This window comes from Arvicola amphibius, chromosome 13 (genome assembly GCF_903992535.2).
Source record: "Arvicola amphibius chromosome 13, mArvAmp1.2, whole genome shotgun sequence".
NCBI lineage: Eukaryota > Metazoa > Chordata > Mammalia > Rodentia > Cricetidae > Arvicola > Arvicola amphibius.
This window is the reverse complement of record NC_052059.1, coordinates 59,322,964-59,350,565: the sequence shown is the minus strand read 5'-3', so window position 1 is coordinate 59,350,565 and position 27,602 is coordinate 59,322,964. Positions and strand designations below refer to the sequence as shown.

At 49.9% G+C, this 27,602-nt stretch overlaps 1 protein-coding gene across 1 annotated transcript; it reads left to right on the top strand.

Moving 5' to 3' along the window:
* The first annotated feature begins 707 nt into the window (after positions 1 to 707).
* Positions 708 to 27,602, top strand: Nynrin (NYN domain and retroviral integrase containing). The gene is made up of 9 exons (XM_038310696.1): positions 708 to 752; positions 905 to 1,119; positions 16,577 to 17,232; positions 17,353 to 18,897; positions 19,298 to 19,428; positions 19,568 to 19,664; positions 21,069 to 21,170; positions 21,382 to 21,483; positions 23,014 to 27,602. The coding sequence occupies exons 2-9, from the start codon at positions 922 to 924 to the stop codon at positions 25,862 to 25,864; spliced, it is 5,682 nt and encodes a 1,893-aa protein (XP_038166624.1). The 5' UTR covers positions 708 to 752; positions 905 to 921; the 3' UTR covers positions 25,865 to 27,602.

Sequence of the window (27,602 nt, the reverse complement as noted above, 5' to 3'; positions counted from 1 at the left end):
GCCCAGAGTTTCTGGAGGCCCCGGCCTCTGTAGGCTCTCCACCCCATTCTCTTTTAACCCTTTCCTGCAACGAAGAGGTGGGTGAGGCCCGGGTTCTGAAGGGAGGTGCAGACCACCAAGGAGTGGGGTGTATTTGTGTGTGTAGGAGTGGTGTGTGTGTGTGTGTGCTTAGGTGTGGTGTTGTGGTGTGTGTGTGTAGGAGTGGTATGTGTGTGTATGTGCGTGTGAAGAAGTGATGATGATGTGTGTGTAGGAGTGGTATGTGTGTATGTGTGTGTATGTGTGTGAATATGTGATGTGTGTATGTGTGTGAAGGAGTGATGTGTGTGTAGATCCCCACTTGAAATCTCAGAACAGGGTCTCAGAGACCAACTCTTCTCTTCGTCCTCTGTCCTCTCTGTTCCTTCGAGGAAAGGGGAATCGGAAGGAAATTAACTTCGACCTCTGGACACAAAACTTGGATGGAAGGCAGTGCTTCCACGACCCTGCCCGGTTTCTCTCTCTTGCTCAGCCTCCTCTCTTTCCCTCCCTTGGTCTCCAGCGCCCCTTTAAGCCATCCAGCAGCCCAAGCAAGTTTATCCAGGGGGCCTGGCTGCGAGGTCGAGGGGGAAGGCGGGGTGGCGGGGAGGGTGGCAGGATCCCGCCCGGTCCCACCCCTAGCTACAACCCCTAGCAGGAAGGGCTTGTCTCCTGAGCAGCGGCGGAAAGGAGGAAAGGAACGGAGCTGGGAGGGCGGCGCGGAGCGCCGGCGGGTGGGTCGCAGAGCCCGCTGCAGGGAGGTGGTGGTGGGGGGCGCGCCGCAGGGAAAGGGAGGCGTGGCTTAGGCTGCGGGGCTAGGTGGCTGGGGGCCTCCGGCCTGGGGCCTTGGCGCTGGGAACGGTGACACTTGTCTCACGCTTTCCAGGGACAGGAGGGGCAGCCATGCTCTTGTCTGGGGGTAGGCCCCCCGCGCAGGAATGGTTCATGGTGCAGTCGAAATCAAAGCCTCGGGTGCACCGACAGCGGCTGCAAGTCCAGCGCATCTTCAGGGTCAAGGTGAACGCCTTCCAGAGCCGTCCCGACACCCCCTACTTCTGGCTGCAGCTGGAAGGGCCCCGGGAGAATACGGGTAAAGCCAAGGTAATCAGCTTCTCTTCACTCCCCACCTAGCCCTTCTAGTCAACCCCTGTCCCTCTCACTCCTGGGGAGTCAGTGGTCTCCAGAGGTCTTCTGTTTGGGTTCTGCTGTTTGGCTGGCAGGTATTGGGCCTTCCTCCAGATCTGCAGCTCCAGCTCGGTCCCTCCCCTTTCTTGCTAGTCACTTCTGTCTTTCTAGTGTCATGTCTGTCCTTCAAGGGTTCCTTTCTATCCTTTCAAGTGTGCTGGGAGAACCTCTGCCTAGCGAGCGTCCTCTTCGGCCAGGCCTCCCTGTTCAGAACCTTGATTTTCCATCTTGGGATCCATGTAAGGGCCTGCATTTTTGTGGCCTCTGCAACACAGGTCTTTGTTCTCACCAAGACTCTGGAAGGCCTCTCTCCTTTCTGTCTGCTTACATCCTGGGCTGTTTCTCTGAATAACAAGACCCGGGAGGGCCCTAGAGACATTTCTAGAGCAGTGCTGGCATCTTCTAGACGAGGCATTGGGGCTCACAGAGAAGGTGAGGGCCTGCCCGAGTCTCAGAGTCAGGTAAAAGTAGGATCATCGAAGCTGGACTAGAACTCAGGACCCTGCCACCTATCCTTGCTGTGTTCAGTAACCTCTCACAATGGCTCAGGGCGGAATGCATCTGCTCTGGAATCTGCCTTGGGATGCCAGGGATCTGAGAAGAGGCCCGTGGACTTTTGAGATGACAGGGCCTGCTGTGTGTAGCTGGGTGTTGAACAGACCAGGCCACAGTTTGTAGCTCTTGTGTTCAGCTTGGCTTTTCTCACCAGCTCCTCTACTTGGGCTCCTCCCTCTGCCTCCATCACACCCAAGGTCCCCACTCCCCGAGATTGCCTTATCTTTTCCGGTGGGAATGACCTAGGCTCCCTTCTCTCAGTCTTTGGCTGGGGCTTTATTCCAGTCAGAAAATGTCTGGGAGACCCAGCAGCTGCCAGCCGGACAGGGAGGCTGGGAAATGTCTCTCTTAGTACTTGCAGTTAGCTGCTGCCTCAGCAGTTTTCCAGTTCTGACAGAGGTGCTGGGGGAAGGGAAGGTTTCTGCCCAGATGTGTTGGAGCCTGTGAGTTTGGGGGGGGGGGTTGGTAGGGCAGCAAGAGGCTTTTGGGTTCTTTATGTCCTTAATCTTTCTGTTACTGTAAAGTACCACGGCCCAGTCTTCATGGAGAACCAACCGACCGACAAGTACTTCCTTTCTGAAGGGCACTGCCTTGGGATGGGTACTGAACCCAGAGCCTGTGCGTGCTACAACGGGCCCTTTGCCACTGAGCCGCCACCTCCCCTGGCCCTGAATAGCCCTGTTTGGGATGCCCCGCTTCGTGTTTCTCATTTAAACTTGAGGTCAGCCAGCGTCTTCAAACTTGTCAGCTCCAGCTTGCACTGCTGCCTCCTTGGGCCGTGGATTTTTAACCTTCCAGGCTCTCACTCCAAGTCCTGGTGAATCCAGCGGCTCTGTCAACTTTCTCTTGCATCCCTCCTTGCCCTGGAGAGAGAGGCATTGCTGATGTTGGAAACAAAGCTTGTCGAGATCACCCTCCCCCCTTTTTTTTGAGCCAGAGTCTCTCTGGGTAGCCCTGGCTGTCCTGGAACTCAGTCACTCTGTAGCCCAAACTGGCCTTGAACTCAGAGATCTGCCTGCCTCTGCCTCCTGAGTGCTGGGATTAAAGGCCTATCGTCCATTCGTGCCTCCCCCGCCCCCCAGCTTTCCGGGATTCTGGGTAACTTCCTTTCTTGTACTAGTGATGAGCAGAAGGAAGAATTCAGGGGAGGATGTGAAATGTGGGAGGATAAAGTTTTGTCCCAAGAGTTAGGAGCTCTGAATCTGACATGCTGTCACCACAGTATGGCCCAGATAGAGTGGCCGGGTCTCTGAAGAGGCCCAGCTCTAAAACAGTGTAATAGTATTCTTCTCACATGAGAGTTGTGAGGGCCAACGGTAATAATGCATGTTCAAATACTTCAGCAAAACGTAGAGGACAACAAGGGGCAGAAGTCGGGTATTGCTGTTAGGAAATCGCTTTCTAGTGGATCAGGTCTTCTCTCAGTGTAAAGTCTTGTAAAGTGGGAGGCTTTGATGACCTGCTGTCTTAGTTAGGGTTGACCTGCTGTCTTAGTTAGGGTTGACCTGCTGTCTTAGTTAGGTTTCCATTGCTGTGAAAAGACGCCATGACCGTGGCGACCCTTAGAAAGGGTTGGGTGGCTCACAGTTCTGAGGTTTAGTCCATTATCATTATGGTGGGAAACTTGGTGGCATGCAGGAAGACATAGTCCTGACGAGGTAGCTGAGAGACTGCCACACCAGTCCTAGCTTGAGCACATGAGACCTCAAAGCCTATCTCCAGCTTCCTCCAACAAGGCCACACCTACCTTAACAAGGCCACACCTCCTAATAGAGCCACTTCCTATGGTTCTAGCAGTCAAACCCATGAGTCTATGGGGGCCATTCCTAGTTTCCTAGTTAAACCAGCACGCCTGCTATGTGAGCATACCCTAATGTGAGGATGCCGTGTTTTTCATATGGACTCAAGCTGTAGCTGTAGGGATCTGGAGGTTTTCATTTTAACAGTGGCCTTCCATGTATAACACCAGTATAGAGGACTTGTGAAAACTGGAAGCTTCGAGAGAGATGGAGCGGGAACAATGGGGTCATTTGTTCTGGTCTGAGTGGAAGAGAGGTCCAGGAAGATGCGGGCTCACTTAAATAAGGGCCTGGATGTGTTTTTCTATTACTTATGCTTGCCTTTCCAGACAGATTTCTGTTAAACTTGTGTGTTTAAGTTCTGTGCAATGGCAGGACTTAGACACTATCGGAGGTGTGGCTCTGCATCCCATCCCAGGTAAGAAAACAAACCGAGGGGTTGGAGAGATGGCTCAGTGGGTAAGAGCACTAGCTGCTCTTCCAAAGGTCCTGAGTTCAATTCCTGGTAACCACATGGTGGCTCACAACCATCTGTAATGAGGTCTGGTGCCCTCTTCTGGCCTGAAGGGATAAGTGCAGACAGAATATTGTATACATAATAAGTAAATAAATATTTAAAAAAAAAGAAAAAGAAAACAAACCCGGGGAAGCTGGCTTCCCGGGGGTAGGGTCAACAAGAGGAAAGGGGAGTTGAATAGTGGTTAAATGAGGCCAGGTTAGATCCTGTACATTCCTTTTGTACTGTGTGGCAACTAACTGTGAGGATGGGTTGAGAGCCAGGCAGAAGAGCTGACATGTTTGCTTCTCTTGTTTCTGGAGAAGATGGCTAGAGGGGACAGTGGCAGTAGAAGTGACTTCTGGAATCTGTGTTCTGGAGATCCAGCTTGGTTCTCAGATGGAAGCTGGCCTGTCCCTGGAACTTCATGAGCAGAACTGTGGAAATTGGTTGTGGTCAGGTGTATGTTGGACTTGGCTCACACACACCCATTGTTAAAATTTTAGGAACTTTGTAAGCTGGTGGAGGGATATTTATAGCCATGGTGAGGACATTTACACCACAGAAATTGGCAAATTCTCTAAATCAGGGTGGCACCCTGTCTCCATGTTTGCCTACATATCTGCTGTGACTGAGCACCTAATCTCTCCTTTTGTTTAAATATGTTTTTTTTTTAAACCAAGGAATTTATGTTTAAAAATTTGTGTTCTCTTTCTAAAAGTTCACAAAAGAGGATAACAATCCTTTTCTTGTCCTTCAGGACTCTTCTGGCATTCATGAGTTGTCAAGGCCCTCACACAGCATGTAGGCACTCTAGACCCTCACATGTAGACACTCTAGACCCTCACACGGCATGTAGGCACTCTAGACCCTCACATGTAGACACTCTAGACCCTCACACGGCATGTAGACACTCTAGACCCTCACACGGCATGTAGACACTCTAGGTCCTCACATAGCATGTAGACACTCTAGACCCTCACACGGCATGTAGACACTCTAGACCCTCACACGGCATGTAGACACTCTAGACCCTCACACGGCATGTAGACACTCTAGACCCTCACACGGCATGTAGACAGTCTAGACCCTCACACGGCATGTAGACAGTCTAGACCCTCACACGGCATGTAGACACTCTAGACCCTCACACGCATGTAGACAGTCTAGACCCTCACACGGCATGTAGGCACTCTAGGCCCTCACACGGCATGTAGATATTCTTGGCTTTTGACTTTGAGGCTTCTCTTTACTGCTCTCCTGGGGCATCACTATGTTGTTTCCTCTCTCTCTCTCTCTCTCCCTGTTTGTTGGTCCATGTTTGCTTGCTTTTCAAGACACGGTGTCCCTGTGTAGTCCTGACTGTCTTGGAACTCACTCTGTAGACCAGGCTGGTCTCTTCAACAGAGATCTGCCTGCCTCTACCTCCTGAGTGCGTACTGGGATTGGTGGCTCTGCCTTGTAAATGCCTGGATTGAAGGCATCATCATACCTTACTAACTCTGGCTTTTTACCTGACTATCTTTTAATTCTTGTTTTTTGTATGGGGGGGAGGGGAATACATTGCTGTTGTTACATTCAACTGACTAAGAGTTATGTGTGTTCTATTTCACAAGGTGGAATGGCATGAAAACCAAAACTAAAAGCTAAAAACTTTCACACTAAAAATGCTGTTCTATTTACTGTGGGCCATATTGTTTACTGTTTCTGAGAAGAGCAATGGTAGTAAGCCTTTTGAAGGTAGGGAAGTCTCTGTCTGTCTGTCTGTCTGTCTGTCTGTCTGTCTGTCTGTCTGTCTCTCTCTCTCTCTCTCTGTGTTTGGAGTATTAAGTTTTCAGAGTGATCTCCTTTTCTAAGAATTCAGCCTGTTTTTCCTCATTCCCTTCACTCGAATTCAAAGCTTCTTGGTTCTGTCATTTTTCTTAGCCTTTTTAGAATTTTTTTTTCATGTAAATTGCGGTGGCCCTTGAAGGCGGAGAGTGAACACTGACTTTATAAGAAGGGAGGCGATCCAGAGGGCAGGGGGGGGGTGCACGCCTTTCATCCCGGCACTCAGGAGGCAGAGGCAGGCGGATCTCTGTGAGTTCGAGGTCAGCCTGCTCTACAGAGTGAGTTCCAGGACAGCCATGATTATACATGATAAACCCTGTCTCGAGAAACCAAAAAAAAAAAAAAAAAAAGGAGAATCCTATAAAGTTGTAAGCACCTTGACATGCATAATATTGTTTGGTGCTAATGTTTTTATTTAACTTCAGGGTGACAAAGGACCTGTGGAACATTAGGTAATATAGTATAATATCACTCCTTTTTTCTTTTTGATGGTTTCCCATTTTCTGTGTCATTAATCTATAGATTGTTCAAATCATTTTATGGACTGTAAATGCCTGCTGTTTCCTTACCTGTTTTTTACTTTCAGTGTAGATAACATCATGGGTAAGACCCTGGACTTCGGGGTCATTGTGCTGGGTATCCCTGTCTATAAGTGAACATGTGACCTTCTTTTCTCATTGAAAAAGAAGATAATGGAGATTCCCTTTGTAGGACTGAGAGAGGAATATATCAGATCATCTATGTGCCTAGCACATTAAGAGGTCTAAATAAATATTAGTTCATATTATTATTTTAAAAATTATCTCAATTTCTATGCCTTTCATAAGTGTTGAACTGCTTATAGAACAATAACTATTTTCAGCTCTCTTTCTCCCTCTGTGTGTGCACCCACGTGTGTATGTGTGTGTGTGCCATGTGAGTGTGGCGGTGCCCACAGAGGCTAGAAGAAGGTGTCAGATCCCCTAGGGCTGGAGTTACAGGCAGTTGTGAGATGTTGGATGTGGTTGCTGGGAATTGAACCTGGGTCCTCTGGAAGAGCAGCAAGCACCCTTGCTGTTGAGCCGTCTCTCCAGTCCCTTCCACCTTCCTACCTTTTGAGCTGGCGGTTTTCACTGAACGTGGGACTCACTGACTGACTAGACTGGCTGGCCGGTGAGCCTTTAGGACCCTTTGTCACTCAAGGTGCTGGAGATCTGAGCTCTGGCTTTCATGTCTGTACAATAAGCATTTTCCCAAAGATCTATCTCCCCAGCCCCATTTTAAAAAAACCACACACAATTTTCTTCCTCAGCTTGCCTCTTTGACTTTACATTTTTTTTTTATGTAGTTGGGATGTGGGGCGCATGGGCTGGAGAATATTTGTTAAGGTGAGAATTATCTGCTTCCTGTCACATTTGCCTTTGCTTGTTCGTGGGACCAGATGAGGCTTGGGTGAGAGATGTTGGGATATCCGTCAAATTTTGTTGAAAGTTGTATCTGGGAAGGGAGTAAAACAAGATGAGCAGGGAAAATGTCGTGTGCCCCCGAGCAGAGGCGCTAGTGTGGTCCTGAGCAGGGGCGCTAGAGTGGTCCTGTGCTCTGAGCAGAGGAGGCGCTAGTGCAGTCTTCAAGATGGCTGCTGGAGATAAAAAAATATACATGGGGAGCACTTGTCACCGAATGGAGCTGTCGGGGAAGACAGGAGGGGTGATTCTTAAGGACGTGAATGTGGAAGGACAAGAGAGTGAACTCAGTCCGCTTGGGCTAGCGCTTTAAGAGATTGTTTAGGAGCTCCTGAAGGTCCTGGGATTGCGCTGGTAGTTAGACGAAGCCAGCTGCTCTCCCCGTAAACAGGCATTAGGGACTTTCCTTCTGGTTAGACAAGATGTGGGTCTGCGGGATGTGACACTGGCCCAGCAACTTAATCTCCACCACTAGGCAACAGTTTCCACGGTTACGGATACAGGTTGTGCCTGAGAGCTTCTGGAATCCTACAGGATTACCTGGAAGTCACTGTGTTGTCAGCCAGAGGGGGTGCAGAGAGCTCTGGTTTCAGTCAGGTAGACGTAGGCTGTGATCTGGTGCACTTGGGCCAGCTCTTATGAGACAGGAGTGCGGCGAGCGAGCCCTGACCAGCAGGGAAAGATCACCACCGACACAGGATTCTTCTCTGATCACACTTTAATGAAGCGCTGCTTGGTTGAGGGAGAGCTGGAAGCAGGGGGCTCCGAGCCGGGCTGGGTGGCGGCTTATATAGAGGAGGACGGGGCGTGTCTACTGATTAGGTGACGTGGCAGAAAAGGATTGGTGGAAACCTGTTGCCAGGCAGATGTGGCGCGAAAAGTTCGCGCCACATACTTGTTTACTTTAGCCCTCGGCGCCATCTTGTAATGGCGAATGTAAGTGCGGCCGCCACAGTTCCCCCTTTTAATTTTATGACATTTAAAAGACAGTCAAGGCTGAGGTCAGAGGACCTTACCCTGAAAATGTAGACATGTCCCGTTTTTCTCAGGGATGGGAAAAATAAGCGGGACTACCCATATGCATAAGGTCATGATCTCCTGAGTGGATCTACTCAGTGCACTCTTAGGTGCAAAACCTCCTGTCCAGGACAACACATCCCCAGATTCAGGGGAACCTCATCGATCCCTCTTTCCGAGTGCAATGGCTCAATGGCCTTCGGGTGCAAAAGCAGGGATTAGGGTCAGGAGTCCTGTAAGATGCTGATCCAAGCTTGGGGGGAGTTACCGGCCTCCAAGGCTGCGAGGGCACGAGCAATGGCCACCTTTTCCCGTTTCCTTACCCGAATCAGCCTTAGAATCAGAAACAACGCCAATATCACTCCCGAAGTTAATATTAATCCTAGCACGCCAACCCCTGCCCATTCCTTAATATATGAAAAGGTATCTACCAGCCAATCTGTAAATTCCCCCAGCGAAACCATAGTCGCCTGGGTTTGATTCAATGCCAAAATCTTCAAACTAAAATTTGCTTGCAATTGTTCCAATTCCCTTGTCCAATTGCCATTTAGATATTGAGAAATCGCTCGGGATTCATTAAGGGTAGCAGTATAGGGGGTAACACACAAATGCTTAGTACGATCTACACAACCAAAGGTAACTATATCAAACATTTTTAACATATTTCTTTCCACCAAATCAACTCTCTTATTTAACAATAAAATACCTGACATTAATTGATGGTTAATCTTTTCTTGTATATACATAGCGTCCGAGGTTTTTTGAACCACGGAATTGATAAAAGTAACTGTCTGAACTTGATTGGCCATAGCTACTCCTGCAGTAACAGCTGCAGCAGCAGACACTGCAATAGCCGTCACAATAGTTGCTGTAATGCCAAAATCCCTTTTCCGGCGAACCAGGGTGGCTAATGGGAAGTTCTTAGGATTGGCTTTTACAGGCAAAAACACAAAGGTAGGGATGCGCATAACAATCGCACCTGAATGGTAGAAATTCCAACATTGTGACAGAGAGCAATTATCCTTCTTGCAATCAACTGCAGTATTATTTGAAATCCCTGTAGTATTAAACAAAAGCCAGACAAAGGGAGGATCCAGGCAAACTCTGGTTTGCCGTAGAGTAGTATTATGTTTTTTCTCTACACTAGTTATATTAATTTCTTTAGAAGTGTGATTCATAATCCCTGTATAATTATTTAACATAATTATTCCAGAGCGAACAAATGTAGCAAATGGAGACAACTCAGTTATAGCTCCTCTGGAATTCATAAGTATCCATGGTGTAAAGGGTGATCCAACCTTTATCATAAGTTTTCTTTTAACCTTAAAATGGTTAAGATTCCTAAGAACCCATCCAGAATTATTGTAAAACTTATCATATCGTCCTCTGCAATCCACAAATTCAGGGGGATAGCTCAAATCATTACCAGAGCATCTAGGGACAGACCAAGAAAAAATATTATTACTAGTATGATTACTATTGCCAACCTGTGAATCACTATTATTAACCTTGCTAACCTGTACCCAATTGGGCGTTGTAAGGTTGCAACTGATCCCATAAGTGGTAACATTAACAGTATCATTGGAACCGAAATAGGAGCCAGATCCAGATTTAGCTCCAGATCTGACCTGAGGCAGGGCTACGCTAATGGCCTTTCTCAAAAAATTAGGGGTATCTTCTAAAAATGGATCTCTAGCTACAGTAAGATTCATAGCATCTAGCAAGATGCAGTCTGAGATAGAAGTGCTCTGATTTGTGGTAAAACATAAAGTTCCTGCTAGGGGCACTACAGTTTGATTAAATTTTTGTTCCTGAGCATCCACCTTTTTGCAAACTAAGTTCAATTGGCAACTATCAACAAAAAATTGTGGCAATATTGTGGACTCATTGTGAACAGGAATTGGAATGGGCCATGTACGGGCCACAGCCCAGAAATAAGATTCTTCAGATTCAACTGGAACCGGCAGGTTCACCAACAGGATCAGGAGCAGCAACATCTCCTTGCTCTTCGTCAGGCTGTTCCAGTGTTGTCACGATCCTTGTCAGTCTGGTAGGGATCCACACCGGATCTGGCCGATTCTGAGGAAAGACACAAACAGCTCCCCTGGACCTCTGTATCACAGGGTCCGGTCCATACCATTTGTTATCAATTACATCCTTCCATTTTACTAATTCTGTATTTCTGTGTCTGTGGTCCATATGTCTTTCCGCGGCTGAACAGCCATTGGAATCCAAGGTCAAAAAATTAAATGTAAAGAGAGCGAGAGATATTCTATCTCGCGGGGATGCGCCCTCGGCTATTCCCCCTTTTTGTTTTTGAAGCAATTCCTTAATGGTGCGGTTAGCCCTTTCCACGATGCCTTGTCCTTGTGGATTATAGGGCAAACCAGTAGTATGATTAATTTCGAAAATAGAGCAGAACTGTTGAAAACTTTTAGAGGCATATGCCGGGCCATTATCAGTTTTTAAAGAATAAGGCTTGCCCCAAGCAGCCCAGGCTTCTAGGCAATGGGTCCTTACGTTAAGGACCTTTTCACCACATAACGGGGTGGCATGTATAACACCTGAACAAATGTCCACGGAAACATGCAAATATTTTTGTTTACCAAATTCTGAAACATGAGTAACATCCATCTGCCAAAGGGTAAGTGGCTTTAACCCACGTGGATTAACCCCAATATGAGGCGGATGATGAAAAATCACACAGGAGGAACATTGTTTAACTATCTCACGCGCTTGGTCGCGAGTAATATTAAACTTAAGGCGAAGGGTATTTGCAGGCACATGAAACTTTCTATGAAATTGTTCAGCCGATTGCATAGGATCCAGGGCAACTAAAGCCATTTCCCTGGTAGCCCTATCAACCATATCATTAGCTTCAGTCATAGGTCCAGGAAGACCGGAATGAGCTCTAATATGACCGATAAAAAATGGTTTAGCACGTTGAATTATACAATTCTGAATTTGTAATAACAAAGATGCAACCATGCTACTAGGTTTAACATATGCAGCCACTTCCAGATGTTTTACAGCATTAACTACATAGCATGAATCAGAATACAAATTAAAAGGCTGATGGGGAAAGGCCTTAAAGACCTCCAACACTACTTGACACTCCACGACTTGGGGTGCTCCAGAGCGAAATTTCAGAGTAACAGGCGGGGAGCCATATACCATATAGGCTCCAATTCCAGTTTTGGACCCATCAGTAAAAATAGTCAAGCCATTATTCAAAGGAGAAGCACTGGTAATCTTTGGAAAATATACAACATTCTGTGCCATAAAGGACAGCAATTTATCAGACGGATAATGATTATCAATAACGCCTGAATATGAGGAAATCAATACGGCCCAATCATCCGTAGTCCCTGTCAAAACCTCAATTTGATCTTTGGTATAGGGCAATATTAACTTCTCTGGCATTTTGCCAAAGGAGGTCAAGCTGAACCTCACTCCCAATAATGCCTGTTGTGCCACTAAATCAGGATAATAGCTTAACGTGCGCGAACCAAGTGTATGACCATGTATCCACCAAATCGGGCCTGTCTGCCACAATACTCCAGTAGGATGACCAACAGTGCGCAGAATGCAAAGCAATAATGGTTGTTCTGGATCAAACCGAAGAACCTGCGCTTGTTCTATGGCCTTTTCCACTATCTTTAATGCTTCTTTTCCCTTGGGTGTAAGCTCTCTAGGTGACGTTACATCAGGATTTCCTTCTAATATTGAGAACAACGGCTGCAAAGCTTCACGGGTAATGGGGAGATATCCTCTCAGCCAATTTATATCTCCGAGCAATTTTTGAAAATCATTTAAAGTGCGTAAATGTGATGTACGAATGCAAATTTTTTGTGGAAAAATCTGTTTTGGGGTAACACGGGCTCCTAAAAACTCTATAATACTTGTCTTTTGAATCTTATCGGCGGCAATAATCAGCCCCTTTTGTTTTAAGGATGCCTCCAGGGCAACTAATGCCCGTTCTAGCATATGCTCTTGTTTTGCTGCCAATAGGATATCATCCATGTAATGGATCAGCCTAACTTTTGGAAAACTACGTCTCACTGGTTGTAACGCCTGATCCACGTATAGCTGGCACATGGTGGGACTGTTGGCCATACCCTGTGGTAAGACCTTCCATTGATAGCGTTCATCAGGCTGTTCGTGATTTATAGAGGGAACAGTAAATGCAAAACGATGTTTATCTAAAACATGCAAGGGTATAGAAAAGAAGCAATCCTTAACATCTATGGCAAAAACAGGCCAATCTCTTGGTAAAGCACTTAAAAGAGGCAACCCTCTTTGGACAGATCCCATGAGTTGCATTTGTGCATTAACTGCTCTAAGGTCATGCAGCAGCCTCCATTTTCCTGACTTCTTTTTTATGATGAAAATAGGAGAATTCCAAGGAGACACAGAAGGTTCAATATGACCAAGCTGAAGTTGTTCTTTAACTAATATGTGTGCGGCCTGGAGCTTTTCCATAGACAGGGGCCACTGAGGCACCCAAACGGGTGTATCTGTGCCCCAGGGGATGCGTAACGCATCATCAGTGGCCCCTAGGAAAAACCCAAGCCCTTCCGATCAAATTTGGGAGTGGGCAACACGGGGTCACTTCGTCCTTGAAGGCGAGCCCCCAGCCCTTTTCCTGGTACAAAGCCTTGTGCCTTCATGACATCTTTACTCACTTGAGAATAATCATTGGTAATTATCAATTTTAATTGTTGTTGTACATCCCTTCCCCATAAATTTAAAGGAAGGTCTATGACAAAAGGCTGAAAAATGCCTTGACTGTGTTCCATCCTCCAATGCAATTGCTTAGCACTCATATCTGGAGTATTTTGATATCCTAGACCCTGTAAGGTTTGTGCAGCCGTCTGTAACGGCCACCTCTTCGGCCAATCCTGTTTACGCATCACACTTCTGTCCGCTCCGGTATCCAATAGGCCCGTAAAGAGCTTTCCTTCTATTTCTAGGGTACACATGGGGCGATCATCAAGTCCTATAGACAAGCATGCTAGTTCAACCCCAGAGGAGCCGAACCCTCGCTTGCCCCTCTCTTTCTCATAAGAGGGAAATTTTTCATGGTCTGATCGAAGAATTAACAATTGTGCAATACGATCTCTGGGTGCAATCGAAATGATGCCAAACGGAGAATGACACATTACCTTAATAATGCCTTTGTAGTCAGGGTCGATCACTCCAGGTAGCACTAATAACCCTCTAAGAGTACTGGAGGATCTTCCTAAAACTAATCCCACTGTTCCTTCCTCTAGAGGTCCTGACATATCTGTGTCTATAGCTTGAACACCCATACTCTGAGTCAGTACCAATCCGGTGGTGGCACGGAGGTCCAACCCTGCGGAGCCTGTGGTGGCCCTTCTGATGACTGGGGTGGTCTCATGTTTGGCTCCTGAATTGCCCCATAAATTCTCGGGCCCTGGGGTAGTGGGCCCTTCTGCCCGTTTTTTGACATGGCTGATGTTGCATTAGGTATGGGCTGTCCATTGATATCCTTTACGGATCGACACTCATTTGCCCAGTGTTTTCCCTTTTTGCACCGCGGGCATGTGCCCGGCTGTCTCTGACCTTGGCTCTTTTTATGTGTGCCTTGGGGGCAATTTTTTCGTACATGCCCCGGCTTCCCGCAATTAAAGCAGGTACCTGATCTTCCCTGCCCCCTGGAGACTGCTAGCATAGCAGCCGCTAGGCCAGCATTAGTTAGAGGGCCGCCTATCTCTCGGCAGGCCTTAAGCCAAGCATCCAGTCCTTTATTTTTCCATGGCATGATGGCTCTCTTACATTCTTTAGTAGCCTGTTCAAACACTAACTGCTGAACCAAAGGCATAGCTTCTTCGGCTTCACCAAACACCTTCCCTGCGGCTTCCATCATGCGAGCCACAAACTCCGAAAAAGGTTCAGTAGGGCCTTGAATAATTTTAGTAAGGTTGCCCGTCACTTCACCTCTTTTTGGTATCATTTTCCATGCTCTTGTGTAAATTTCATTAATCTGTTGATAAACCTCCACTGGATAGGCTGTTTGATTAGCTGTCCATTGCCCTTGCCCTAATAACATGTCTGCATTCCAGGGAGCTCGATTTGGCGTTTGCGCATTTACTCGAGCCTGAGTGTGAGCAGCTTCTACCACTATAGATCTATAATCTAGATATTGACCTGTAGAAAGGCATGCTCTAGCAATTTCCCACCAATCTGTTGGTGTCATAGCTCTGGTGGTCAACCGAGTCAGTAATGTGCGGGTATACTGCGCATTAGCTCCATAAGTCTTTGCCGCTTCCACTAAATCTTTTAACTCTTTATAAGGGACTGGCTCATGATATCTTTGTTGATTTTGATCCTCAAAAACAGGAAATACCACCACTGAAGGTGGATAATGCACAGCTAACTGTGCAAGAGTGCCCCTGTCAATGAAATGGCAGCTACTCCTGGGCTGCACGTAAGGAGGGGGAAACTCTCTAGTGGGCACTTTTAGAGCTGGCCCATATCTCTCCTCCTCATAACGTGCATCTTCCTCCTCTAAGCTCTCCTCCTCTGCCTCTACCAGCTCCTCTTCAGCCAGCCGCAAGGCTGCGAATTCATCCAGCACCGGATACAGGGGAGGTGCTGAAGGTTTATTTATCTTAGGATCCTCTTTTTCTTTTATATCTTTCTTTTCTCCTTTTTTGTTCCTTATTACCGTGCACTTTTCTTCTGTATCCTCCTCTGTCTTTGAACCTGCTTCTGAAAGGCTGTCCTGGTGTCTTGCCAACATTTTCCTTCCTTCTCTTAACTCCTCTACATTTTTTCCGTCTTTTAAACAGGAGTGTACTAATCTCCAAAAAGGATAAGTCCCCTTCTTTAATTGCCCCTGTTCCTTTGCTGCCTCCAAATCTTTGCCTAGCTTTCTCCAGCAATGCAGATTTAGATCCCCAGACACCGCAAACCACGGAGCCGAGCGATCAATATCCCCGACAATCACCTTTATGGTGGATTTCGAGATTTTCAATCCTCTCTCCTGTAGTAACCGCTGTATGGGATCTACAAAATCGCATACACTGGAGACAGACTGATCGTTTCCCATCTTTGCTTACTTTTCTACAAGAGGCTTACAAAAGGGCAGAAAAATCGCCTTATCTGCTACGGATTTACTTTCACTTTAGATGTTACAGCAGAGACACTCCTCTCCTGGTCTATGACAACGGATAAAAATGCAAAAGGCATAAACCACTACAGCAAAAACAACCACTGCTAGTGCAAACCACAAAGGACTAATTCCTCCAAGAAGCATACCTGAGGATACTTACCGGTGCCGACCGCTTCGTGTGTAGAGTTCTGAATCCTCTTCGGCCCCCTGTGTGTGTCCGCCGAAGTTCCCGGGTTTCGGCACCAGCTGCGGCGAGCGAGCCCTGACCAGCAGGGAAAGATCACCACCGACACAGGATTCTTCTCTGATCACACTTTAATGAAGCGCTGCTTGGTTGAGGGAGAGCTGGAAGCAGGGGGCTCCGAGCCGGGCTGGGTGGCGGCTTATATAGAGGAGGACGGGGCGTGTCTACTGATTAGGTGACGTGGCAGAAAAGGATTGGTGGAAACCTGTTGCCAGGCAGATGTGGCGCGAAAAGTTCGCGCCACATACTTGTTTACTTTAGCCCTCGGCGCCATCTTGTAATGGCGAATGTAAGTGCGGCCGCCACACAGGAGGATGGGAACAGGCTGTGCCAGGCACCATCCTCAGTAAGCTAAGCTCACTTAGTTTCCTGAAGCTTCCAGTAGACTGGTGAGACAGAAACGGATGGGAGACACCAAAGGGAGGAGGAGTTAATAACTTGCCCTCACTGCCCATGTTCTCGGCATGCGAGAATACTTAATAGTGTATAGCTTCTTTTCCCTGGGAGCCACACAGTTCTGCCCTGCCAAGGGAGGCCTGGACCCTCTTGCCATGCTCTAGGTGAAGAGGCCAAGATCCTGAGAAGATGGTGCATTTCCTACAATACTTCCTCATCGAATACGGCCAGATTAGAACTAACATGAGATCTCTTGATGCCAAACTTGGATCTTTTCTCTTCTTTCCTCTGAGTCTCATTCATTCTGTCACCATTTCTTGGAAAGAGGGGATGGAGAGGGAGGCGTCCACTGGTGGTGGTGGTTAAGCTTAGCAAGAGGTTGGCCTTCGAGGTGCAGAGGACCACTAGGGTTAGCCACTCACAGGCCGGCTCCCTCTGTTTCTCCCTTCTGCCTAGGAGTATCTGAAGGGTCTGTGCAGCCCAGAGCTGTGGAAGGAGGTTCGCTATCCGCCAGTCCTGCACTGCGCCTTCCTTGGGGCACAAGGCTTGTTCCTGGACTGCCTCTGCTGGAGTACTCTGGCTTACCTGGTGCCTGGTCCCCCAGGCTCCTTGATGGTGGGTGGACTGACCGAGTCTTTCACCATGACACAGAACTGGCTGGAGGAGCTGGTGGCGCGGTTCCGCTGGGGTCCTGCCCCTATGATCACCCCCCGGGGGGGCTGGGAGACGGAGGTGACCCGGGCTTTTGGGGCCCTGGTGTGGATCCGTGGTGACCAGTATGCAGGGGATCTGATGCAGCTTCCCCCAGCGGTCCAGGAACTGCTTCTCAACCTGGTGCGAGATGCTGCTGGCAAGGAAGACATCGTTGAGTGGCTCAGCCACGTTGGCATCTCTAGCACCTGTTCCAGCCCAGAGGTTCTGATCTGCCCTGGCCAGCAGCAGAAGGAAGGCTCGTCCCTGGTGACCATAGGGGAGAGCCCTGGACCCTTCCTAGAGATAGGAGCCTTGAATCAGGCTTCAGAGAATCCAAAGAGATTGGCAAGGTTAGGAGCAACTGGATCCCCGACCCCAGCCCAGAGCAGTCAGCAGGAGTCAGCATGCCAGCTGGTACGGTAAGTACTGGAAAATGGGCTTTCTCCACCCCGACCCTGCTCAGGATCCCAAGGAAGTAGTAATTTGGGACCAAACTGCCTTTCTCATCTTTTCAGCAAACTTGGGCTTTTTTTTTCCAGGATCCGTCCCAGCAAGCAAGGTGAGGTGACCAGTGCTCGCGAGGAAGGGCCCCTCGTGCAAGCCACCAGCAGCCAGGGCTCTGCCAATCACACACAAGCCCTCTTGCAGCAAAGGCAGGCACAGAGGACAGAAGACAGAATCTCATTGCGGTCACCAGTGTCGGCTCTGAGTGTGTGTCCATCCTGGAAGTCCTGGGTCCCAGGGCCAGCCTTTGGGCCCTTGTGGCCAGGGGCTATTGCTGCAACTTTCTGGAAGATCAACGAACTGCATTCTCTTCACCTGGCCTGGCTGCTATCCCAAGCTTGCTTCAGTTTCCCATTCTGGCAGAGACCCATGGGTCCCATTCAGCTGAAGCTGCCAGGACAGAATCCTTTGCCCTTAAACCTGGAGTGGAAGCCAAAAGAGCTTACTCCTCTACCCAGTGCAGAAAACCAGGCTTGTAGACCAGATGGAGAGATAGGAAGGGAGACAGCCCTACAGCATAGCCCGAGGCCAGAGACCCCCACAGAAGTCATCAGTTTACCGGGGGTGCCAGGGGACTGTGGTATCATAGAGATTGTTAGCTCAGAACCTCCACAAGTAGAGCCATCCTTGACATCTGCACCCCAAGCTAAAGCGGAGCAGGAAGATGAAAGACATTCACGGTCAGATGGTGAGGGCCAGGAAAAGCCCTCTTCAGCACTGCCCACAGAGCAAAGGGGACCCACAGCTCAAGAGAGGCCAGTGGCTCAGGCGGAGATGACGGGTCAGTCAGGACCCAAAGCTCCAGCAATGTCTGAGACTCCTGAAGCACCCGTGGCTACAGATGTGTCCAAAGTCGACCACCCACCCACCGAGGAAGGGCTGCCTGCAGCTCCCAAAGTGCCTCCAGCCCTAAAGCCAGCAGTGGATGCAGAGGCTGCAGCTCCCAAAGTGCCTTCAGCGCCACCAAAGTCAGCAGTTCCTGTGGTGTCCACAGCCCCCAACGCAATCGCGAGTCAACCAGCAGCTCCCATGCTACCCGCAACTCCCCAGACCCCTGCAGCTCAGAACATGCCTTCAGTAAAAACACCCGCAGGCTCCCAAACCCCCAAAGTTCAAACTGGGAATGCCACTAAAGCAGGGTCTGCCACTCCCAAAACACCTTCGACCACCAAAACACCTGCAGCTTCTAAAGCCTCCCGAGCATCTAAAACATCCGCAGCCCAGATGTCCACAGTTGCCGGGCTGAGCGTGGATGAAGTCAAACTCCCGAATGAGGTCCAGGCTTCAAAGGGTGGAGCTGTCGTGCCAAAGGGCCAGGGAAAGCCTGGAAGGCAGGGTCTCCAGGCCAGTAACAACTTGGCCTCCAGAAATAAACATCAGTTCTTGAAGGAAGGACTTCTTGGGGCTTGGGAGGGGACCCAGAGGAAGTCAGCTCACCACCCGCAGGCCAGCAACACAGTGACCAGCTTCCAGAGGTACCATGAGGCCTTGAACACACCCTTTGAGTTGAACTTGTCTGGGGAGCCTGGGAATCCAGGACTGCGGAGAGTGATCATTGACGGCAGCAGTGTGGCCATGGTGTGAGTAGCATGGGCTGGGTGTGCTGGGGAGCCCGGCGGGTATTCCTTCCTGACCTTACAAGGGTAACAAGAGATGAGGGGAGTGGCACATGTTGAACGGTGTGTACAGTGGGGCCGCCGGCCAGGTGTGGTGGCCCATCCACATTTAACCTGGCATTCAGGAGGCAGAGGTAGGAGGATTTCTTTGAGTTCAAGACCAGCCTTGTCTACATAGTAAGCTTCATCCAGGACAGCTAGGATTTCATAGAGAGTCCTTCTCTCAGAGAAGGGAGGGGGAAGGATGAAGTAGGCAGGGAAAAGGGATTGCTAGTATCTTCGGTACCTGCTTGACCCTCCAGGCAAGGGCTGCACAGTAAGGCGGGGCCTTCTGGGAATGGTCCCTCACTTTCACATCCCACAGACATGGCCTCCAGCATTTCTTCTCTTGCCGAGGCATTGCCATGGCAGTGCAGTATTTCTGGGATCGAGGACACCGGGAGGTCACTGTGTTTGTTCCCACCTGGCAGCTGAAGAAGAACCGGAGGGTGAGAGGTGAGGTGCCCAGTGCTGCCCGGCCCCTCTACACCACCAGGCTGTCCCCCCTTGCCTCTCTGCCTCATTCTCCCACCACCCTACCATGGCCTGGCCCACTTAGCCCTTCCTCTCCCTCTGTGTTCTGTGTCACCCCCAGAGAGCCACTTTCTGACGCAGCTTCACTCACTCAAGATGCTGTCAATCACTCCCTCCCAGCTGGAGAATGGCAAGAAGATCACCACCTATGATTACAGGTGGGCCGTTCCCCGGGGGTCCCTCTGTGGGGCTGGGGGTGGTCTCGGATGGCATCTCATCTCATCTTCTCAGGGGAAAATGGAGACAAATGCCATGTCTGAGAGAAGGTAGTGGGGCACAAATGAGATGGCTGAGGGTCGGCTCTTCCCAAACTCAAGGTCGCCGGCATCTTGGGAACAGTGGTGCTGTGTTTCCCTGAGTTAGCTGGTTTTCCCCCTTCATGGCCTATGGGCCCGGGCTTATCTCATTGGGTGCAGGATGGGCCTCATCCTTCAAATAAGTGGCAGAGGTACCCTAGGCTTTTCAGTGGCTGTTTAGCTTGAAGTTCTGATCTCAAGGAATGCCTTCAGTCTTCCTTCCTCAAGCTCGAACACTGGGCAGAGGTGTATGTGGCTGGATGTAGCTGGATCCTTGGGCCGAGCTCTAGAAATGGAGGTAGATGTGCCAGCTTGCCTAAGCGTCGACATCCTCTCAGCATTCGCTGTCTGGCATGGCCACAGAGCTAGTGCGCCTAGGGGAGGCTGTGACCCCAACGGTCTGTCCTAGGGCAGGGAAGGGAGGCCCTGCTGCAGTCCTAGGCCAGATGCTCAATCGACAGGTTTTGGCTTCACTGGGCACCTCACATGCTGCATGGGGAGAGGTCCTGTTTCTTTCCTATGTTCCCTGCAATCCTTTCAGCCTTTAAAGCTGTGAAGGGCTGGGTAGGCCCCTCCAGCATCCCAAACTTCCAGAGCTGACTCCTGCCGGGGTGAGTTTTTTAAATCCTCGAATTCCAGCCAGGCAGGCAAGGGTTTAAGGGAAGATGGGTTTCCTGTCGAAGCGCCCTCTGCTGGGCACTTGGGGAACAGCATGTGAAAATCCCAGGGACTGCCTGGTCCCAGCCCTCCTCAGAAGGAAAGTGATCCCCAGGAGGATTTATTAAAGCCACGTGATTTTATGTGTTAGTATTTATATGGATGTGCATCTCGTCATGGAATGAGTATTGTGTCTTGATGAAGAATATTGTGTGCTGTGTGTTAGGCACTGAGTTAGACACTTAAACATCATCTCAGTTTCATTATTACAGCAATATGGGGTGGGTATTTTATCTCCATTTTACAGGTGCAAAAATGGGAGCGGAAAATGCCCACGTGAACCAGAGGATGGGTTCTGCGATGCATGGGCCTCCTATATGAGAGGGGTGTATGCTTGTACGCACACTTGGAGGTCTATGTAGCCAAGTACACCTTTTGGAGAATGCTGGGATCCCAGATGGCCCCATGGAAGAGAGAATATGCTATAGAACCTTGTCTTGATTACAAAGGACAGAGTTTTTGTCTGATCCATCGAAGGGAGCTCTAGTTTATTTTCCAGAAGTGAGAGGATAGTTGCTAGATGGTTGGTAATTTCCTTTGCCCTTGCAGGTTCATGATCAAGCTGGCAGAGGAGACTGATGGAGTCATTGTCACTAATGAGCAGATCCACATCCTCATGAATAATTCTAAGAAAGTGATGGTCAAAGATCGGTGAGCCATTCCTGGGGTCTTGAGCCCCCATTTCCCAGTGACATCAGGCAGCCTGTGGCAGAAAAAGATGGTGGGGCAGGAAGAGGAGCCTTAGAATAGGGCTCTCCAGTACCTGCTGGTGAATGGGGGAATGTCAGCCCTGTGGAGGCAACAGAGAGTGGCCGAATCTTGGGTTCATCCATGTTCTTGCCTCTTTCTTTTGTGGGTCCAGCCTGCTGCCCTTCACCTTTGCGGGGAATCTCTTCATGGTCCCAGATGACCCCCTCGGTCGTGATGGCCCCACCTTGGATGAATTTCTGAGGAAGCCAAACAGGTAATCTGTCGTTCTGTCTCTACTTGCCAGACATTCCCAGGACCGACCAGAGACGACTCTTGGTACTAGTCCACATTTACTTAGTTCTCCACAGTGAGCAGAGCGGTTTGGCCACTTTACATCTTTATGTATCCACCACAGCCTGATGCTTCTTCCCACTCTTTACACTACTCTCTTAACATTGCACACACACCTTTTCATGTATCTTCCCACAACTGGCATTTGTGGCAGTTGTGCGCAATCTTTTCTTGCTTTCTTCGGACCTATGCCATGGAAATTCCTGTAGTACAGTTTAGCAGCTGTGTAGCATTCCATACCATGCAGAAGAATCTCCTCTCTGCCTGGGGCCGTTTGACTGTTTTTGCTCTATGCTGCTGGTGATGTGTGCCAGCAAGCAGCCTTGCTTTTCTTTGATTGTGTCCGCGAGAGCTGTCTGTGCTTCATGTTGACCCTCACAACATGTGAGATGTAAATGATCACATTCCCCATTTCAGAGACAAGGAATCTGGGGTGCAAGTGACTTTCCCAAGGTCATTTTGGCAGACCTGGTTTATAGCCACTCTGATCCTCTGGCTTCTATGTGCTTCGAGCCACATTTGCTGTCCCTGCCCCCCACAGCATTCTGGGACTTTCAGGGGAACTTGGTTGGGACCTGTGGGCAGGGCAGTGCCTCCTAGGCCTCCTCTCCACACACACCCCTGCACCCCACCCCCATTTCATCAGTGTGTGGAAATGAAGCTGAGGTTTCTCTGTTGCACGCTAGGCTTCCCATCCAGGGTCGATCTTACTCTTGACTGTTCACCCTGAGGTAAGAGTGAAGGCTGCTAGGTATCTCTTATCCAGCCACTGACTCAAAACTAATTTAAGTGTCTCATGGTCTCAGTCTATTTAGCTTTGTTCCCTGTCATTGGGATAAAATACCTTGGCAACAGCGAAGTACGGAGAAAGGGTTGTTTCTGCTCACAGGTCTAGGTGGGGAGTCCCAGTGTCAGGAGCTTGGGGAGAACCGGTTACATTGTGTCTGCAGGCAGAAGAGAGCCATAGATGTGTGCTTGCTAGTGCTCAGCTCACTTTTCCCATTTTACACAGTCTCAGATCCCCTGCCTAGGGAATGACGCCACCCACAGTGGAGGGTCTTTCCATCTCAATGTAAGCAAGATAATTCCTCACAGATATGCCTACCAGCTACCTGGTCTACGCAGCCCTCTTTTTTTTTTCACTGAGACTACTTTCTCAGTTGATTCTATATTATGTCAAGATGACAATTAAGACTGACCATCACAGTCAGTAAGGTTTTGGTTTGATGAACTTTCAAAGCACAGACGAATCCTTGTTGAAGTTCTAGCAAGTGTGAAGATGGAGACCAAGTGTTTATGGGCTGGCTTCTGACTGACCCCTGCCATGCTGAAGGACTCTTAGGAATGAGGTGGGGTGGGGTTCTGTGGGGTGACCACACATGTGATTGTCACTATGAATAACATGTGTGGGGGGTGGGGCTGCCCCCTCTTCTTCTACTTGTTTTGGTAATAGGTTGGACATGGACATTGGCAATTTCTTGAAGGTGTGGAAGACCCTTCCTCCCAGCTCAGCCAGTATCTCTGAGTTGAGTGATGATGTGGATCCTGAGCCAGTGGTGGGTCCCCAGAATGTGGAAGAGGTCAGGGAGAAGAGGGAGGACATCCCAGCAGAGGAGCTGATGGAGCAGCCGGGAATACCGAAGGCTGATGAGCAAGACGACCGTGACTCTTCCCTCGCGTCAGTGTTTGGAGCTGAATGCCCTTCCTTTTCTGAGGAAATCCTCCGGTGTCTCAGCCTGCATGACCCCTCTGAGGGGGCTTTAGATATTGACCTTCTGCCAGTGGTGTCCTCTCCCTACACGGATGTCCCCTGGGATGGGCAGGCTCCCTGTCAGGAGGTTCTTGCCCAGCTCGCTCAGCTCACCATCCCTAGCAATTTCACTGCTCTGTCTTTCTTTGTGGGCTTTATGGATTCGCACCAGGATGCTATTCCTGACTATGAAGTCCTTGTGGGCCCCCTGCACAGCCTTCTCAAGCAGAAGCCGGACTGGCAGTGGAACCAGGATCATGAGAAGGCCTTCCTGGCCCTGAAGCGAGCCATAGTGTCTGCCCTCTGCCTGTCAACCCCCAATTCTGATCTGCCCTTCTACCTGGAAGTGACCGTTAGCCAAGTGTCACTGACGGCCATCCTGCAGCAGGAGCACTCAGGAAGGAAGCACCCCATCGCCTATACCTCGAAACCTCTTCTCCCTGATGAGGACAGTGAGGGTCCACAGTCAGGGGGGGACAGCCCCTATGCTGTGGCTTGGGCCCTCAAACACTTTTCCCGATGCATTGGAGACAATCCAGTGGTTCTACGTCTTTGCTATGCCTCCCGGACCATGGTGGACAACGAGACGTGGGAAAGCTGTAGGGTTTCCAAAGCGTGGTTGATTCGATGGTCTCTCTTGGTTCAGGACAAAGGCAAGAGGGATTTGGAACTGACCCTTCTCCATGGCCTGCTGGGGGAAAACCGGCTGCTGACACCTGCTTCCTTGATGCCTCGAGTTTTCCAGCTTCTGCCTCCTTGTACTGACCTGTCTACATTTATCTGCATCCATATGTCTGGCTATTGCTTCTACCGTGATGATGAGCTGTGTGCTGGCTTTGGTCTCTACATCTTGTCCCCCACCAGCCCCCCAGTCTCCCTTACCTTTTCCTGTTTCCCTTATACACTCACCTATGCCCACCTGGCAGCCGTGGCCTGTGGCCTAGAGCGCTTTGGCCAGTCCCACCTGCCAGTGGTTTTCCTCACCCACTGCAACTGGATCTTCAGCGTCCTCTGGGAGCTCCTGCCACTCTGGAAAGCCCGGGGCTTCCTCTCATCAGACGGGGCTTCTCTACCTTATCCAAGCTTGCTCTCCTATATTATATCCCTCACTTCTGGCTTCTCATCCCTTCCCTTTATCTACCGAACCTCTTATCGGGGATCTCTGTTTGCTGTGACAGTGGATACTCTGGCCAAACAGGGTGCCCAAGGGGGCGGGCAGTGGTGGGATTTGCCAGAGGATGTGCCAGTGCCAATAGTGACTCCCCATACTAAAGGCAGGAAGCCCAACCTGCTGGCCTTGCAGCTGAGTGACAGCACCGTGGCTGAGATCATTGCCAAGCTGCAGGCGGGGCAGAAATTATCCGGGCCCTCCCCTTTCAGTTCTGCTTTTAATTCACTCAGCCTTGACAAAGACAGTGGCCTGCTTATGTTCAAGGGAGAAAAGCATCCCAGGGTCTGGGTAGTCCCAAGGCAACTTCGGAGGGATCTGATTTTTTTTGTGCATGACATCCCCTTAGGGGGGCACCAGAGGCCAGAGGAGACCTATAAGAAGTTACGGTTGCTGGGATGGTGGCCTGGGATGCAGGAGCACGTGAAAGATTACTGCAGGAGCTGTTTGTTTTGCATTCCCCGAAATCTCATAGGGGGTGAGTTGAAAGTTATCGAGTCCCCGTGGCCTGTCAGGTCAACCGCTCCCTGGTCAAGTCTGCAGATCGAGGTGGTGGGTCCCGTCACTGCCAGCGAGGAAGGTCATAAACACGTGCTCATCGTGGCTGATGCCAACACCCGGTGGGTGGAGGCATTCCCTCTGAAGCCCTATACGCACATGGCCGTGGCCCAGGTGTTACTGCAGCATGTGTTTGCGAGATGGGGTGTTCCCATAAGGCTGGAGGCAGCCCAAGGCCCCCAGTTTGCCCGACATGTCCTGGTGAGCTGTGGGCTGGCCCTAGGCGCTCAGGTGACCACACTGAGTAGGACCCTTCAGTTCCCTTGTTTGATGAGTTCAGAGGCCTATTGGGAATTCAAGAGGGCCCTGAAGGAGTTCATCTTCCTGCATGGCAAAAAGTGGGCAGCCTCCCTTCCCTTGCTGCACCTGGCTTTTAGGGCTTCCACCCCAGAGGCCACCCCATACCAGGTCCTGACTGGGGACGAGTTGAGGCTGATGGAGCCCTTGTGGTGGGAGTTGAGCAGTGCAAACATCGAGGGGCTCAAGATGGACACGTTCCTGCTGCGGCTGGCGCGGGAGCTGTTGGGCCTCCACTGGAGGGTGGCAGAGAAGGCCGGTGAGAAAGCTGACAATAGACGCTTCCAGAGGGAGATCCAGAACAAGGAGTGGAATGTGGGTGACCAGGTCCTCTTGCTGTCTCTCCCCAGGAATGGCAGCAGTGCTAAATGGGTGGGGCCCTTCTATATTGGCGACCGACTGAGCCTATCGCTCTATAGGGTTTGGGGTTTCCCGACCCCAGAGAAGTTGGGGTGTGTCTATCCTAGCAGTCTAATGAAGGCCTTTGCCAATGGTGGCGCATCCCTTTCCCTCAATGACTTGGACCAATGATTAGAGCCATCAGGGAGCTCCCTGCTCTGGGGGTCTTGGGTTTCTGCTGCTAGGTCTCCTTTTGCTCTAAGAAAGGCTCTCAGCTCTTGGGGGCCTCCAGTTGTGCCTTTTGTGAAGTTGTTTTGTTGATAAAGCTTTGCTGAATTGCCTTGACCTCGGGATGAATGTCCCTATGGAAATATCCCAGCTTAGGGTTTTTGGAAACCTTGCCAAACGTCATGTGTGGGTTCTGGCAGTTTTCCACTTGGGAGCAGAAAGGCTCCTTACTAAAGTAGGCCAGGCTCACAGTCTTTTCCAAGTGCCGTGTTGCCCCTTCATGCACATGCAGGCATATCTTAGTGTGTACACCCCTCCCTCAGTATCTTAAACCTGGTATATTTAATAGTGCGAATCTGAACCTCACAGTGGGTACCACGCTGCTGGCTCTCTCATGCAAGTGCCTCCCCTTACACTGTGGGTTTGGCGAGCCTTTGCCCTTGGAGTTTTCAGTGGCACGGACACATGCTGATAGGGAGGGCACAACAGTTCTCCCGTCAGCTTCCTTTGCCTTCTTAGCTGTCAAGAAAGGGTTTTAGCCTTCATGTGCCTCTAGGATGGGTGCTCTGGGTGGAGATAATCAACCACACACCACCCACCCACCTACCTGTGTAAGGGAAGGGGAGAGTGGAAGATGAGTTGGCCTACCTCATTTGATTCCAGTCAAGGGAGGTGATTCCTGACCCCTGCTGTGATGGTGGTCACCTCATGGGAATCATGGACCTTGGTGCCCAGTGTGGCATCTCTCTACTGGAAGAGCTGCTTCTATTAGGTCAAGTGGTACCCACGCTCTGCTTCATGGGGAGGGCGTTTGATGCGTGGCCAGGCGTTGGGTAGCTTTATCTCTTACTCTTCTCAGCCCCTCCCCAAACCCACAGCCCTCTCCTGCCTGTACCATAGCTTGCCATCTCCTCAGACGCCATAAGGCTGCTCTGCCCTGAGCAGCTGCGGCGCTCTTGATCTGCCTGTGTAGAGCTCCCTTAGAGCCAGCCATGTAGACAGCACTCTTGCAGTGGGAGTGGGCCTCTCATAGACTCGAGTGCTTCTCACCATCTGCATGTCCACACTTGTGAGCTGTCAGTCTGCAGAGGAAAGCCAGCACCACGCCGCTCTGGCTCAGGTCCCTAGTAGCTCATTTCCTCAGGAGCCATTCCAGTTTCCTGGCCCAGCACGGGTCACCAGTCATGACATTGCAGAGTGCTGGGGCCAGAGAAGCTGCCTTGAGTCCAGCATGTTTCACGGCAGAGGAAAGAGGGCCAGAGTGGGAGGGGGGAATGACTAGTCCAAAGTCATACAGCGAATTGGTAGCTGAGTTGGGATCCAGATGAACCTTCTTGACTGACTTCAAGTTCACCATGATAGGGGTTCTAGGAACAGAGTGGAGCAGGAGAAGCCTTTTGGATTTGGTACATCCATTCCCTTTGATGCCATCTCCCAACTTTTCTAGATAAACTACCTGATGTTGTTCCTCAGCCAGTCCAGCTGTCAGCCCTGCCCAGGGATGAGTGCGGGGTGACACCCGAGACGCTGAAAGGTCAGATGTAGAGTTTTTAGCAGGTACTGTATTTTCTCACCTTTGCCTCTTTCCCAGCCTCCCCCGCCCCCAGGGCTGTATTCAAACCCCTCTTCCAGTTAAGAACAATTTTGATCATATGCTCTTTCAAGCGATTTTCATTCTAATTTTCAATAAATCAATTAAAAT